Genomic DNA, 17,871 nt, shown 5'->3' with positions numbered 1-17,871 from the left:
TATTAGTAAACCTGATGCTACTACTTCTCCTGGTTGATAAGTCACACATTGTCTACAACTGTATTAGTGACTGGAATATTATCTACACACTCCCCAGTTTCCCACATAAGTGTGTGGATGAACACTGTTTTGTAAGTACTCCCAGGAGGTGAAATGGTCAAGCCTACTGTGTCTGGAGGTAAGGGATCCATAGACTGGAGAGGAACAGATTTCACCTCTCCAGGGGATATCTCAGTAGTCCCAGCTGCATATAACTTTGTTCTCCCCAAGTGTAATCCATTTCTCCCATCAAGTTGCTTCCTGGCTGATTGATTGTGTAATCCCTTTCTCCCATCAGATGGCTGAATGGTCATGTCTGAGTACTGAACTTCTAAAAGCTCTCTGGATGTAGCATCAGCTGCCATCATGCCTCAAATATTTTTTGTTTTGGGCCCTGGGGCTGGGCCCCGCCATCCTGTTTCCCTGAATTCTGATGTCCAATGGAAGCCTCTGTTGCATTTTGGACATAGGGTTTTGGGTCTTGTTCACCCACCTTGTTTTCTCACTCTATCTCTATGCCTACATTGAACTTTCAGGTGCCTTACTTTACCACATTGAAAGCAGTGACAAATCTCTCTGGAAGTCCCTTTCCAAAGGGATCCTGTCTTCCCATATTCGAATCTTGGGAAGTCTACATCATAGCCTGGCTATAAAAGGTATTTGTGCCCACTGTGGCACAGCATCTTATGATTTCCTCTAAAGGAGCATACCTGCGTAGTCCTAGTATGATTCTTTGACAAACCTCATTAACATTTTCTTAAGTTGCCTTATCAAAATTTCTGTTACTGCATTTCCACCAGTAGTTCGTATGACAGCTGTCTGCAGGCGTTCCACAAAATCAGCAAAGGGTTCCTTTGGCCCTTGTGCTATTTTCATGAAGGCCTCTCTGTCCTGTTTACCTGGGAGAAAACCCCATGCTTTGATAGCAGCAGAAGCAATTTACTCATATGCGTCTATGGGGTAATTAATCTGTGCTGAAGTGTCTACATAAAAACCTATACCTGTTAGTTGGTCATAGGTGATTGGAGTATTAACTCCAGTTTGCCTGTTTTGTTGGGCTTGTATTCTACAGAGTTCACTGTATTCACAAAGCCACAAGAAGTTTTGTTCAGGTTCTAAGCATGTCCTTGCTATAGATTTCCAGTCACTAGGGGTTAAAATTTCATAAATGAAATTCTCTAATAAGATCTTAACATAAGATGATGTAGCCCCATAAAGAATGCAAGCCTTTTTTAGGTTTTTGATGATTTTCTAGATCAAAAGGAGTGTTTCTTCTGCTTTCTTGACCTGAAGAGTTAAGCTGTTCAGTCATAGAATACATTCTATTCTCAAATCAGCTGTATTCTGCCCTTTCTCTTTGGCTTTAAGTCCTGCCTTTTGCAATCTAATTATAGGGAGGGTGATTGCTGAGGGGGAGGTGCTGGTGATATCACTGCCCCTCCCATTTCTCCTCCTCCCTCTACCCAGGAAGGTGAAGTTGATGGGGGAGGGTCAAGAGCCTGCTTGGGTGTAGGGGGAATTGAAGCCGGGCTGTGAGAGTGAAAATCACATTCTTCAAGTTCCCCATGTCCTCTGGCAATATTTCCATCACCCTCTCCAGTCTCTTCTTTTTCCTCACACTTCCTTGTCTGGCTGTTCTTAAAACTTTTCTTTTTTCTAGAACTTGCGGGATTCTTTAAGGCCAATTGTATTAAGTTGTACATATGAAATGTTTCCTTGGAAATTGAATCCAGGACCATTATCATAGTAATATTCACATAGTTGATCTCTTACTAGTTTCCAATCATTTGCTTCTATTTCTTCTTCCTTGGAGAACCAAGGGGACATGCTTCTAAAGTATCCATGAGTCCATCAGTCTGCTCCCAAGTTACAATCAAACCCTGTCTCTTTATTAGTCTGAGTATGCTTCCTGTAGATCTCCCTCGGGGTGGGGTTGGGAGTAGGGGTGGGGGAGAATCTTTTCCTAATATCTGCCCCATTTCAGCTAGAAAATGAAAGTTACTAGTTTAGCTCTTAACAAAGTAAGTTCCCTGTTTGTCTATTAAAATACACACCCTATTTCCTGGTCACCAGGGACTTCTTCAGTGAAATCAGGGTCCTTAGTCCACATTGGGTGTCAAAATGTAAAGTCTGGGCTAGCTCTCTGGAGGTCTCAGGATCAGCCAGAGTCAGGATCTTTAGGGAGAGAAGCAGGCAAACTGCCAGGAGTTTAGCCAAATATCTCTTCTCGATTCTGGAGTCCAGAATCTCCGCGCTTCTCCTCCTTGTCCTGCCACCAAGTGAGTCTAGCTTGTCTCACCCCACCCTCTAAACCTTTCCTAAGATTATTTGTAGGCACCAAACATTGAGCCAGCACTGAACAGAGAAGGGCCATTTTTCCAAACATGCTAATAGAGTCAATTGTCTAATAGGTAATTAGCCTTAAGTACTCAGTTGTCTGATTCAAGCATACCTTTTAAGAGTTTCAGCCCTTTACACCCTTTCATTTCAACATTTTTCATTAATTCCTTTGACATTCTCAATTTTTTACTACTTTAATTGAATGTCATTATTATTTTATCTAGTTCTATAAAATATAATTTTGGTATTTTCATTTATCTAGCATTAAAGTCATAAATTAACTTTGGTTTTTTTGTTGTTTTTATCACATTGCCATTTAGCCATGAGAACTAAATATTTTCCCACTTATTTAAGATGTTATTTCTTTAGGAAACATTTTATAACTGAATCTCTTGAAGTATTATTGAATGTATTTGGATAGATTGATTCTCAAACATCTTAGGTACTTTTTAGTAATTTGGCTGGGATTTGCTTTTTGGATGTTAAAAATTATTATATAGAAATGCTGTTGACTTGGCGGGTTACTTTTGTAGTCTACAACTTGGATGCTTTTTTTGTTGTTTGTTTGTTTTGAAACATCATTTCAATAAAATAAAAGGAGTAATTTACATTTCTTTTTTTTCCCCCAGGAATGATGGTGGTAATTGTACTGTTGCTCATTGCAATTGTGGTAGTTGCTGTCTGGCCAACCAGCTAACATGGTTTAAGAAGCAATTGCAGATGGACCCTCTAAATGATGGAATTAAATCCCAGAAATGTCTTTGATAATGAAGCAATGGAATTAAATAAATGGAAGAATATTATGTTGATGCTGTGGTCTTCTAATCATCATTGGGTGCTAACCAACTTTATAATGTGAACTATATATTAGAAAGATGACAATTCCTAGTAACTTTATTGTAAATAATGTACACATAGTATTACTTTCACATAGAAATCAACATACAAGGATCAGATTTCTCAGTGTGTACATTTGTGAAGCTACTAGTGAATCAAATTAGGCAACATCTAAGTATGAAATAGTAGTGGAAATGTTATTTAGGACTAGAGTTATTCTAGAAAAGCTTCATGAAAAAAGTATATATGGAATTGCATCTCACAGTTAATTTGAGTGGCAGAAGATGGGGGGAGGGTCATTCTAAATAGGATAAACAGAATGATATGGTGCATTTGGAGTACCTGAGTTCAAATCCTGGCCCAGATCACTTTTCTCATCTTAAAAAAAGAAAAAGGAGTGGAACTACATGACCTCTAAGGATCCATGTAGCTCCAAATTTTATAGTCCTCTAAACTGTATAAACAAGCAACTATAGGAGTGAATGAGAAAGAAAAGACACATATTAAGAAGATCAGTTTAATTGACAAGAAGAGTTCTTATTGCATGGAATAAGTCATAATTGAACAAGTGAATGAAAAGATTCAGTAAGTACTTGCTTACTCTGTGCCAAACTCCATATTGATCATTGGGAATAGGAATACAGAATATTATACAGTCTTAGCTTCCAGTGTGATCACATTCTTATTGGTGGAGGATCATTGTTCCTTAGGGTCAGTTGATGGGGAAAAAATATGGCAGTGCTCCTGCAGTGACTTCCAGCATATCATAGTGTGAATGGTATCTGATCTGTATCCCCCTACAATGAGGGAAGAGAGGTGGAAGAGAAGAAATAACATTCTTTGACAACTGATAGTGGAGGCAAGTAACTCTCAATGAGAAGTGTGCCTATGGGAGAATGGGAGGAAGAGAGATTGAGATGAGAAATCATATGGCAAAAAAAAAAAGAGTGTGATGAAGATGATTGAAATGCCTGAGCATTGATTAAAGAAAGGAAAAAAAGATAATCGTTTATAGTGTTTTATGGTATAAAGTACTTCTCACAGCAGCCCTGTGAGAAACATAATCTTTCTCTGTTTTACTGTTAGGAAGCTGAGATTCATAAAGGTTTTATGACTTTCCTAGGATCAAATAAGGTAATTATTACTAGAGCTAAGATTTGAACCCAGGCTTTTCTGATTCCTGATTCATACAATGTTTTGTCTCTCCAGTCTGTCCATAAGATTCGTCACCTTTCTTAGGGCATGCTCTAGTTTGTTAATAATTCTTTGATTTTATTCATGTAAGTTTTTCTAGGAACCAGCATAAAATATCAAGTCCACCTTTCTTGAGGAAACTAAGGCCCAGAGATGTTTAAGGCTTAGGATAGCTAGCAAGTGTCTGAGACAGGATTTAAATTTAAGTATTCCTGACTCTTTAAGTCCAGTGCTCTAATGTACTATGTCATGCTACTTTCCCCTCTCATGATGTTCCCTTCACTATATCAGTATTTTGCCAAATGTGGTACTCAGAGTAGAACATAATACTTTACAAACATCCCTCCACCTTCTCCTCTCCTTATTTTAGACACTGCTCAAATCACTGAACTATAGGTACTATGTTTTTGAATACTACAAGAACTGGAAGATATATTTGCTGAGTCATTATTTGTGATCTCTGAAAGGCTATAGAGAACTGAAGAGATGCCACAGGAGTGAAAAAAAAGTTTCCATTTTTAGGAAAAGGAAGAGAAAAAAATTTACATAGGTCAATCAGTTTGTTTTTCTTTCTAGCAAAATTTTAGAATATATCATTAAAAGACCATCTAGGAAAGAAAGGGTTCAGCACAAAGATCCAGCAGTTTCTTTCAGACTTGCCATGCCAGACATGTTTTTATGTCACATTCAAAGGGGATCTGTGGTTGAAGCTTTAGAGATCTTAATTTAGTCTTGTACTGGTTTAGCATGAATTAAGGAATAGATGATGTTTATCATATTGGCAGAAGAAACAGAACAAGTGACAATTTTAACAGGCAAGAACACTGGGCCGACCTTAATAAGGTGAAATATGACAGGAATAAAGGTGAAAAGTAAAAAAAACAAAAAATTTTTTTTAAACTCTAAATTTGTGAAGCTTAAATCACTTTATTTTTCTTTTCTTGATATCTTTTACTTTTTACTTTTTAGACCTAGGTTAAAAAATCAATTTCACAATTTTAAGATATAAGCAGATCTAGACAGCAATATGACTTTAAGAAAAAAAAAATACAGCTTTTTTTTTTTTAATGGACTTTACAGTCAAGATTTATTTTACATTATGACTGGGTTGTCAAAAAGGTTAGTGCAATCTTAGCCTGCATTAAAAAGGGGATAGTGTTCAATACCACTGTATTCTGCTTACTTAAAGCCTATCTGATATACTATCTTTATTTCTATTTCTATTTTAAGGATTTTGCTAAGCTGGAGAGCATACAGAAAAGGACAATTAGAAAAGTAAAGGTAACTGTAATAATAATGTTAACACTAACACTAACAATAATAATAATACCTAGCATTTATTTGGGAGTTATTGAATGCCTCTTTGAAAATTTATAAGCTTTAGGCACATTGGTCTTTATGACTTCTGGAGTTCCACCAAGAAGATTTTGTGACTAATACTAATCTAATACTTGGCTAGAAGGAGCTTGCTCATATTTGATCTTTGAGCAATTTCAGCAGAATGAGGGAGATAAAGGGGAAATTCCAGGAAATTAAAGAGGGAGTCATTGGAGGCTGGTTCTATAAGCCAGCTGTATAAATTGTTAAAACTGAAAGAGATCTTAGAATCCAGTCTACTTATTTGCAGATGAAGAAATTGAGAGATAAAAGAGATGAAGAGACTTGTCTAAGATCTTGCTGTCAGATCCAGACTTCATGGGGGATACATAGGAGAACACTGACAAACATTGCACAGAATAAAAAGGAATGGATGAATAGAGCTGAGAATCATTAGAGGATATTCACATCAGTGAAATTGATCACAACTGTTTTAAAGTATTGAAGCAAAGAAATTCTAATAGCTAACATTTTTACAGAATTTTAAAGTTTGCAAAGTCGCTCACACATACCTCCTTTGAGTCTTTCAGTAGCCTGAGAAATAAGCACAATTATCTTATCTCAATTTAGCATATTTAAAAACTGAGACTGAGGAGTTCAGTGATTTCTTCCATAATCCCACAACTAGTAAGTACAAGAATTCATATTTGAACTTAGCTCTTCAAGTCCATCAGTCATCCACTACATCAGGCTATCTCTTATTACTATCATCTGAAGGCAAAGGAAAGTGAACCAGAAGGAGGCCACAACTTAAAATGTATATATAAGAATTTTCTGTGTGATTGACTGATTATACATTGAAGTTTATCCTGTAACATTTTTTCTTAGCAGAGTATAACAGTATCATTTACAGTAATTACTTTTTGGGTAAATAAAGAGCTGTATATACATGAATGCTTTTTAGTTTATTCCAAGTGACTGTGATATGAAATGAATTTGTTTAAATTACAGTCAACTCTCAGTTATCTACTTTAGATTTACTGAGAATCCATTAAGGATTGCCTTTCTAATATTCCCTTGACTTTCTCAGCATGTAGTACCAGCAGCATAATTGGAGTGTTCTTGTACTACAGCAAGTCTTCACATCTATAGTGCTGGCTTAAGCCATAACAGGAGGAAAAAAAAAAAAGTGTGTGTGTGTGTGTGTGTGTGTGTGTGTGTGTGTGTAGTTTAGTGCAAAATGAGACACTATTATTTTGGTTTGGGAAGGTAGAACTTTTTTTGGTTCGAATTTTTTAATATATTTTCCCCCAATTACATATCAAGACAATTTTTAACATTCATAGCATAAGAAGATTTGATAAGTTCCAATTTTTTCTTCTTCCCTTCCTCCCTCCCTTCTCTCTTCCTAAAAATGGTCAACAATTTGATACAGGTCATCCATGTGCTCTCATGTAGAACATATTTTTGTATTAGTCAAAAGTTGTAAAAGAAGAAACAGATCAATAGGGAAAAAAAAAAACATGAAAAAAATTAAGTAGGAAAAAGTATTGTATGAGTCATTCATAGTTGATCATCTCACAATATTGCTAATACTTTGTACAATGTTTTCCTGGTTCTGCTCATTTTACTTTGTATCAGTTTGTACAAATCTTTTCAGGTTTTTCTGAAATCTTCCTGATCAGCATTTCTTATTGCATAATAGTATTCTATTATATTCACATACTACAGCTTGTTCAGCCATTCCCCAATTGATGAACATCCCCTCAGGTTGCAATATTTTGCCACCATGAAAAGAACTGCTATAAATATTTTTTGCACACATAGGTCCTTTTTCCTTTTTGTGATCCCTTTGGGACACAGGCCTAGTAGAAGTATTGCTGGATCAAATGGTATGGTTGCCCTTTGTTCCACATTTCTCTCCTGAATGGTTGGATCATTTCCCAACCTCAACAAAAGTACATTAGTGTCTCAATTTTCCCACATCCTTTCCAATATTTATCATTTCCTTTTTTCTTTTTCTCTTTTTGGTCACAACCAATCTGATAGGTGCAAGGTTATTTTGATTTGCATTTCTCTAGTCAAAAGTGATTTAGCCTTTTTCATATGCCCATAGATAGCTTTGGTTTCTTCATCTGAAAATTGCCTGTTCTTATCCTTTTGATTCTTTTGAATTTGTTTGGCTAATTCTCAATGTCTCATAAAATAACTAGGTTCCATTTACTCAATTCTAACTTTAAAGTTGTTACTTTCCTCATTTATCTTTTGTATTTCCTTTTCCATTTGGCGAGTTGGACTTTTTAAGAAATTATTTTATCCCATGGATTTTTGTATCTCCTTTTCCACTTGACTGATTTTACTTGTTGACTTTTTTTTCATAATTCTTTTACATCACTCTCATTTCTCCTTCCAATTTTTTTTTCCTTCTGTTCTCATATGATTTTAAAATTCCTTTTTGAGGTCTTCCATAAGTTATTTCTGGGTTTGAGACCACTTCCCATTTTTCTTTGGGGTTATGTCCATGAGTGTTTTGACATCATAGCATTCTTTTGAATTTGTGTCAAGCTCCCCTGCCACAATAATAACTTCCTGTTTATCTTTTTTTGTTGTTGTTTCTTTGCTCATCTTTTTTAAAAACTTTTTTCCTTTTAAATTTGATCTCTGCTCTTGGGATGGAAGGAGCATTGTCTCAGATTTCTTATGCCAGGGACTGCAAGCCCTGGTTATGTACCTGGTGCTACAAAGATATTCCCCTGAAGCTCTTGGGGGACTCTCCTATCTGGCACTGCATTGAGCAGGTAGGTTTGGGGTGGCTGGTACTGGTGCCATAGGGGTCTGATAGCATACCATACACTGAGTTGAAATACTAGTGCTGGTGTCTGGCATAGGCTGAGACAAGTGAGTTGTTTCCATTTCACTAGGCACATGACTGTCTGCTCTTTGGCACTGCCGATTTGCCTATGGTTATGCTAAAGCATGTGACAGTTTTCAAAGCTGGAGTCTAACTGGTCCCCTGGCTATGCCGAGGCATATCGGGGTAGAGGGAAGGGATGGTCCTAGTGTTAGTGTTACCTGCTCCACTGCACTGGGGTCAGGATATCTCACTGGTTTGCTAAAGTTGGGCTTGCTGCTGTCTTACTGGATTGTTTCCTGTCCTGAATTGTGTTCCCCTTTTGCCAGAGATACGTTTCCTGTTGAATTTCTAGGTTTCTTGGGCTAAAAGATTGATTCACTGCATCTTTTTGCTGGTTCTGCTATTCCAGGATTTGGGGGCGGGACAGACTATTTTATGGTTGGTTGGAGGTGAATATGGGAGAGTTTTGGCTTATTCTACCATCTTGGCTCTTGGAAATTCCCAGTATCAGGATCTATTATTTTGAATGAACTATTATAAAGAATACTTGATTAAAAGTCATTGTCATTATTGTTATTTAACTTGGGGGGAGGGGAGAATATAGCTTTCCCTGTCTGGTCTTTAGCTTGTTCCTCTATAAAAAGAGATTTGGGGCTAAATGACCTTTATTAATATCTCTTCCAGTTCTGACATTCCATGGTCCTATATTTTTCCTTTTCCCCAAACAAAGGTTTCAAAAAGACACAAGCACTAAGGGAAAGATGATAGCAAGTGTCAAGGTTTCTGTGCTTTGGGCTTAGAGGTAATATTGAGAACAAGGGAAATTAGAGAAAAAAGTTGGAAGGAGAGATTGTGCAACTTCTTAGCTCTTCTTCATTTGAATCTTTTAAAACATATTTTATTTTTCCCAAACACATTTAAAAGAATTTTAACATTCTTTTTTTTTTTCAAATTTTTATCCAATCCTTTTTCCCATAGCTTATACCTGAGATAGTAAGCAATATGATATAGGTTTTATATATATATGACCAATCATGTAAAACAATACATCCATTTTGTCATTTAACAGAAGAAAGAAAGAGAGGGGAGAAGAAGGGGTGGGGAGAAGGGACAAGGAGAAGGAAAGGGAGATGAAGGGAGGAGGAGGGAGGAAGGAAGGGAGCCATTGATGGAGGGAGGAAGAAAGAAAGAAAAGAAGGAAGAATGAAAAAGAAAAAATAGTATGCTTCAAAGTACATTCAGACTCTTATCAATTCTTTCTCTAGCTGTGGAAAATATTTTTACTCATGAGTCTTTTGGAATTGTCTTGAATCATTTCCAGTTCATCATACAATATTACTGTTTCTGTGTATAATGTTCTTCTGCTTCAGTTCACTTGACTCTACATCAGTTCATAAAAGTCTTTCAGTGTTTTTTTGAAGTCATTATGCTCATCATTTCTTACAACAAATAATATTCCATAAAAATCATGTGACAACTTAGCCATTCTGCAATTGATGGCCATCCCCTCAATTTCCAATTTTGAGCCACCACAAAAAGAGTTGTTATAACATTGGGATATAAGCCTAACATTATATGTTAACAATACATTAGTGTCCCAGCTTTTCCACATTCCCTCTTGGTTTTAGGTAGAGAGATTTATTGTCATTTTAAGGAAAAGGTGTTATATTTTTGTCAAAAGGATTTGAGATAATTGTATGATTTCTGTAGGTATTATTATTGATGTGGTTAATCATGCTGATATTTTTACTCATATTGAACATCTGCATTGTTGGTATAGTACCTATATTATTATATTATTGCTCTCTCTCCTTCCTAGCATTTTATTTACAATTTTTGTATTAATATTCATTAGGGAAATTTGCCTATAATTTTCTTTTTTTGTTTTAGCTCTTCCCGGTTCAGATATCAGTATTATATTTGTATTTCAAAAGAAGTTTAATAGGATTCCTTCCTTGCCTATTTTTAAAATGAGTAATAAAGCATTAGAATTAATTATTCTTTAAATTTTTGGTAGAATTCACTTATGAATCCATCTGGCACTGCATTGAGCAGGTAGGGAATTTTTTTCTAAGGGACCTTACTGATGGCTTATTCTATTTATTTTTTTCTAAAATAAGAGTTAAATATTCTACTTCCTCCTTTGATAATCTGAGCAATATATATTTTTGTGAATATCCATCTATTTTACTTATATTTTCAGGTTTATTGGCATATAATTGAGGAAGATAACTCAATACTTGCTTTAATTTCTTCTTCTTTGGTGGTGAATTCACCCTTTCCTTTTTTTGATAATAGTAATCTGCTTTTCGTTTTTTTTTCTAAAATCAAATGTAATCAAATCAAATGATTTGTTTTATCCCTCCCCCTAAAATCAGCACCCAGTTTTATTCAATAGTTATATGGTTTTCTTAATTTCAATTTTATTAATCTCTCCTTTGAATTTCAGGATTTCCAATTTGGTTTTAATTGGCCATTTAAAATTTTTTCTTACTAGTTTTTTCTTCTTAGTTTCATGTCCAATTAATTGATCCATTGGGTTTTTTTTTTGTTTGTTTTGTTTTTTGTTTTTACTGATGTGTTTATAGATTCAAATTCTAAGTAGTGCTTTGGGTGTATTCCATATAATTTGGCATGTTGTCTCATTATCATTCTCTTTAATGAAATCCTTGATTGGTTCTATGATTCTTTGATGCATTCATTCTTTAGGATTAAGTTATTTAATTTCCAATTAATTTTCAATTTATGTTTCTAAAACCCTTTATTAAGTGTTTTTTAATTGCATTATAGGATCTGAAAAGGATGCATTTAATATTTCTGCTTTTCTGCATTTGGTTGTAAGGTTTTTATGCCTTTATTTTATTTTTTAGTAGATGCCACTGAGCAAAAGATATATTCATTTCTGTTTCCACTCAGTTTTCTCTAGAAGTCTATCATTATCTTTTCAAAAATTCTATTAATCTCCATAACATCATATTTATTTATTTTTGTTGTTCTCAGAAAGGAAAGTTGAGGTCCCTTACTAGTATAATTTTATTATTTTCTCCTATAATTTATTTAACTTTTTCTTTAAGAATTTGGATGCTATATTATTTGGTGCATATATGTCTAGTATTGATATTGCTTCATTGTTTTCTATGGGTATCTTCTAGCAAGATGTAGTTTCCTTTCATAACTTTTAAAATTAGACTGACTTTTGCTCTTGCTTTGACTGAGATCATGATCGCTACCCCTGCTTTTTTTGTTTCAGCTGAAGCATAATAGATTTTGCTCTATCCCTTTTGTGTGTCTCTCTGCTTCAAGTATGTTTCTTATAAACAATATATTGTTTGTTTTTTTTTATTTTGAAAAAAAATTTCTTTACATTGTAACATTATCCCTTGCACTCACTTCTGTTCCAACTTTTTCCCTACCTCCCTCCACACTCTCCCCCAGATGGCAAGCAGTCCTAGACGTGTTAAATATGTCTCAATATATTCTAGATACAATATATGTGTGCAGAGCCGAACAGTTCGCTTATTGCACAGGAAGAATTGGAGTCAGAAGGTAAAAATAACCCGGGAAGAAAAAAAAAATGCAAACAGTTTACATTCATTTCCCAGTGTTCTTTCTTTGGGTATAGCTGCTTCTGTCCACCATTGAGCAATTGGAACTGAATTAGATCTTCTCTTTGTCAAAGAAATCCATTTCCATCAGAATACATCCTCATATAGTATCATTGTTGAAGTATATAATGATCTCTTGGTTCTGCTCATTTCACTTAGCATCAGTTCATGTAAGTCTTTCCAAGTCTCTCTGTATTCATCCTGCTGGTCATTTCTTACAGAACAATAATATTCCATAACATTTATATACCATAATTTACCCAACCATTCTCCAATTGATGGGCATCCATTCATTTTCCAGTTTCTAGCCACTTGTTTGTAGTGGGCTGCCACAAACATTCTTGCACATACAGGTCCCTTTCCCATCTTTAAAATCTCTGGAATATCAGCCCAGTAGTAGCCCTGCTGCATCAACGGGTATGCACAGTTTGATAACTTTTGGGGCATAATTCCTTATTGCTCTCCAGAATGGTTGGATTCATTCACAACTCCACCAACAATGCATCAATGTCCCAGTTTTCCCACATCCCCTCCAACATTCATCATTATTTTTTCCTGTCATCTTAGCCAATCTGACAGGTGTATAGTGGTATCTCAGAGTTATAAACAATATATTGTTGAATTTTGGTTTTTAATCAACTCTGCTTGTTGGAATCTTTACAAACTGCTAACTCTTTAGAGTTGATAGATTATTGATCTGATCTTACAAGAAGATGTTTTGGGCCAGAGCCTGAAACAAGGTACTAAGTAGAACTAATTGATACAATGCTTGTGTTCACACCTTTACTCATTGGAGTTCACACGTTTGGGAAATTTCAGGGTTTAGTATGAGATATCTGAATTCATACCTCCCTTGAAGCTCTTAGGGCCAGAGAGCATGCTGGAAGAAAACCCATAATCCCTCTCTCTCATATCCCACAATTCCTCTCTCTCATATAAAAGAAACGGAAAGAAATTCAGCGGAATTACGCCAGAAACCCTCTCTCCAAGGCAAGAGAGATCTATTCCAGAATATTTTCCACTTGGCTGGCTGGTGGTGGAAGGAAAGTTTTCAGAGGAAGAAGCTACTAGTCGAGAGTTCAGCAGAAGACTGAGAAGGCTCTCTCAGAGGCACAACCAGATTCATCTTCATCTCATACCGCTGTGGTGGCTGGGCTCCTGCACTTCCCCCACTGAGACCAAGCTGGTCTGAAAGACTCGCCAGAAAGCTAGCCGAGCCCCAAGTGAAGGAGACAAGAGATTCATTCCATCTTTGTGCTGGCTGAAGGCTGAAGAAAGCAAAGGACAATCTGCAAGAGCTTTTGGAACCAAGCAGAGAGCTAGCCTCTAGGACTCTAAGCTAACCAGGCTATATTGGAGGCAATAAAACATCCGAACTTTTATCACCTGACTGCGTTTTGGGGTAATTATTGATCCGAACTGATACTAAGGCTGTCTTCAAGAAAACCTCCCCCGAGAAACCTGCTCTTTCCCCCAGAGAGAACTGTTCTACTTATTTTAAAAGAAGAAGATCACCACATCTGCTATCTATTTTTGTTTTAAAGTGAGTTAGTTCATCTCATTCACATTCATAGTTATGATTACAAACTATATTTACTTCCATTTATTTTCCACATTTGTCCTCTCTGTTCCTTGTTTTACCTTGTCTTCCTCAAAAGTGCTTTGCTTCTCCCCCAATTTGCCCACCCTTCTATCAGATTCTTTCGTCTCATTCTTTTTCTCCTCTGCTCACTACAACCCGTAGAGTAAGATAGATTTCTATGCCAAATTCTGTGTTATTCCCTTTTTCAGCTAATTCTGATGAGCTTCATGCTTTCAAAGCCAGCCCCTTTCCATTGTAAAAGCTTTTTTGTACCTCTTTTATGTGAGATAATTTGATCTATTCTGCCTCTCTCTTCCCCCTTCTTCCAATATGTCCTTTCTTACCCCTTAATTATTTTATACCATTCCACTGAAATCAACCCATATTTGATTCCTCTGCAGTCTTGTGTATTCTTCTTCTAATTGCACTAATGATAATAAAGTCCTTAGGATTGCAAGTATTACACTAGTAGAATGTAAACATTTTAACTTTATTGAATCCCTTATGATTTTTTCTGTTTAACTTTTCATGCTTCTTTTTGAGTTTTATATTTGAAAATCAAATTTTCTGTTAACCTCTTTTATTAGGAATGTTTAAAAGTCCTCTATTTCACTGAATATCAATTTTTTTGTTTTTTTTTCCCCTGAAAGATTATATTCTGTTTTGGTGGGCAGCTGATTCTTGGTTGTACTCCTAGGTCCATTCTATTCCAGTCCATTCCAAGTTTCTCAGTTCTTCAGGGTGGAAACTACAAAATCCTGTGTAATATTGACAGTAGCTTTACAATATTTGAATTGTTTCTTTCTGCCTGCTGGTAGTATTTCTCCCTGGTCTGGGAGCCTTGAAATTTTGCTGTAATATTCCTGAGAGTTTTCATTTTGGAATCTATTTTAGGAAGTGATCAGTAGATTTATTCTATTTCTATTTTGCTCTCTGGTTCTAGGAAAGTTTTCTTTGATGATTTCTTGAAAATTATGTCAAAGTTCTTTTCTTGATCATAACTTTCAGGGATAGTCCTTAAATTATCTCTCCTTGATCTATTTTCCGGGTCAGTTTTTTACCCAAATATTTCATATTTTCTTCTATTTTTAAATTTTTTTAATTTCATTTTATTGTTTCTTGATGTCTCATGGAGTCATTAGTTTCTACCTGCCCATTCTTTTTTTCAGTGAGCTTTTGTACTAAGCTAGATAAAACAAGAATAGATAGTAAAACAAGAATTCTCCTGGACTCTCTCACATTTACCTCCAAACAATTATGAAACAACACTTAAAAGTGAATTCTGGCGTAGCAGAAGCAATAGAAGGACAGGGTGAAACAATTTTCCAGTCTAAGACAACTTAGAAAGTTGGCATCAGCTCAAAAAGTTATCAAACTGTGCATATCCTTTGATCCAGCAGTGTTTCTACTGGGCTTATACCCCAAAGAGATACTAAAGAAGGGAAAGGGACCTGTATGTGCCAAAATGTTTGTGGCAGCCCTGTTTGTAGTGGCTAGAAACTGGACAATGAAATCATCAATTGGAGAATGGTTGAGTAAATTGTGGTATATGAACATTATGGAATATTATTGTTCTGTAAGGAATGACCAGCAGGATGAATACAGAGAGGACTGGAGAGACTTACATGAACTGATGCTAAGTGAAATGAGCAGAACCAGGAGATCATTATATACCTCAACAATGATACTGTTTGAGGATGAATTCTGATGGAAATGGATCTCTTCGATAAAGAGAGCTAATTCAGTTTCAATTGATCAAAGATGGACAGAAGCAGCTACACCCAAAGAAAGAACACTGAGAAATGAATATAAACTGCTTGTATTTTGTTTTTCTTCCCGGGTTATTTATACCTTCTGAATTCAATTCTCCCTGTGCAACAAGAAAACTGTTCAGTTATGCACACATATATTGTATCTAGGATATACTGTAACCTATTCAACATGTAAAGGACTGCTTGCCATCTGGGGGAGGAGATGGAGAAAGGGAGGGGAAAAATCGGAATAGAAGTGAATGCAAGGGATAATGCTGTAAAAAATGACCCTGGCATGGGTTCTATCAATAAAAAGTTATTTAAAAAAAAAAAAGAAAGTTGGCATCAGAAAAAAGTGGGTCTCACTGAGGCAAAGGAAAGTATAATCCAATGCAGGTGATGCCTTACCAATCCAAAAGAAGGTTTTAACCCAGCAAGCCAACAGTGAGGACCCATACCTGGTCACTTATAAAAGCTCTATTCCCCCAGTGCAGGCCAGTGACAAATGTCTGGTGCAGGGCTGGTGGTATGACATTCAGTATAAAAAGCTTGGGATAGTTTCCCTCCATCCCAGGAACAGAGCCTAACTTTAAAATAAAGTTAAAATTCAAGAAGTAGGACTGGGAAAAATGAGGAAAACAAAAAAAGGAGACAGACCAAACGATATGATAATATGATGTTCAAAACACAGACTCAGAAAAAGACAACAATTTCAAAATGCCTACATGCAAAGCTTCAAAGAAAAATGTGAATTGATTGAAGGACCAAAGAACATGGAACTCCTTGAAAAGGATTTTAAAAATCAAAAGAGAGAGGTAGAAGAAAAATTGGGAAAAGAAATAGGAGTAATGTAAGAGAGTCATGAAAAAAAGATTCAAAAGCTTGATAAAGGAAGCACAAAATAGAAAAAAAAGTTGTACAAAAATTCACTGAAGAAAACACTTACTTAAGAAGTAAAATGCCAAATGAAAAATGAAATGTAAAAGTTCACTAAAGAAAATAATTCTTTAAAAATTGAATTTGACAAATAGAAACTAATGATATCTTCATGAGACATCAAGAAACAATAAAACAATCTAAAGAATGAAGAAATAAAAGAAAATGTGAAATATCTAATTGGAAAAAACAGATCTAGAAAACAGATTGAAAATAGATAATTAGAAGAATTGTACATTTAACCTACGTCATATTGCTCATTGTCTAAGAGAGGGGAAAGAGGAAGGGAGAAAAAAAAATTTTTTAAATTTATTTTTGTTAAAGCTTTTTATTTACAAAACATATTCATGGGTAATTTTTCAACATTAATATACATTTCAACATCCCCCCTAGATGGCAGGTAATCCAATGTATATTAAATATGTTAAATCCAATATATGTATACTTATTTTTACAGTTATTTTGCTGCACAAGAAAAATCGGATCAAGAAGGGAAAAAAACTGAGAAAGAAAACAAAATGCAAGAAAACAACAACAAAGTGTTAAAATGGTCCACATTCAGTTTTCACAGTCTTCTCTCTGGATGTGAATGGCTCTCTTCATCATAAGATCATTGGAACTGGCATCAGTCATCTCATTGTTGGAAAGAGTCACATCCATCAGAATTGATCATCATATAATCTTCTTGTTGCCATGTACAATGATCTCCTGGTTCTACTCATTTCCCTTAGCATCAGTTCATGTAAGTCTTTCCAGGCATCTCTGAAATCATCCTGCTGGTTGTTTCTTAGAGAACAATAATATTTCATAACATTCATGTATCACAATTTATTCAGTCATTCTCTAATCGATGGGCATCCATTTAGTTTCCAGTTTCTTGCCACAAACATTTTTGCACATGTAGGTCTCTTTCCCTCCTTTAAGATCTCTTTAGGATGCAGGCCCAATAGAGACACTGCTGGGTCAAAGAGTATGCACAGTTTGATAACTCTTTGATCATAGTTCCAAATTGCTCTCCAGAATGGCTGGATCTGTCCACAGTTCCAGCAATAATGTATTGGTATCCTAGTTTTCCCCCATCCCCTCCAACATTCATCATTATCTTTTCCTGTCATCTTAGAGGTAATCTGAGAGGTGTGTAGTGGTGTCTCAGAGTTGTCTTATTTTGCATTTCTCTCATCAGTAGTGATTCAGAGCACCTTTTCATATAACTAAAAATGGTTTTAACTTTTTCATCTGGAAATTGTCTGGTTTTGCAAAGGCAAGTGTTGAAAACTATCTTTCGGAAAAAAACAATTAAAAAATTGGGAAAAAAGATAAAAGAATTATTGGACTACCTGAAAGCCATTATTAAAAGAAGAAAAGAAAAGCTTTGACATCACTTTTCAAGAAAGTGTCAAGGAAAAATGCCCTTAT

General features: G+C 35.5%; 1 protein-coding gene across 2 annotated transcripts in view; it reads left to right on the top strand.

Annotated features, from left to right (window-relative positions):
• Positions 1-3,188, top strand: part of STX8 (syntaxin 8) — a 287,983-nt gene extending 284,795 nt beyond the window's left edge. For both annotated transcript variants that reach the window (XR_007953408.1, XM_051995682.1), the window contains one exon: positions 3,009-3,188. Coding sequence is in view for 1 of the 2 variants with exons in the window: in XM_051995682.1 (XP_051851642.1) it covers positions 3,009-3,076 (68 nt within the window). In the remaining variant the exon portion in view is untranslated. The remainder of the gene's footprint in view (positions 1-3,008) is intronic.
• Positions 3,189-17,871: the final 14,683 nt, after the last annotated feature.

Source organism: Antechinus flavipes, chromosome 4 (assembly GCF_016432865.1).
Source record: "Antechinus flavipes isolate AdamAnt ecotype Samford, QLD, Australia chromosome 4, AdamAnt_v2, whole genome shotgun sequence".
Classification (NCBI taxonomy): Eukaryota; Metazoa; Chordata; class Mammalia; order Dasyuromorphia; family Dasyuridae; genus Antechinus; species Antechinus flavipes.
Note: the sequence above shows the minus strand (reverse complement) of the source record. Positions and strands in the feature narration are given on the sequence as shown.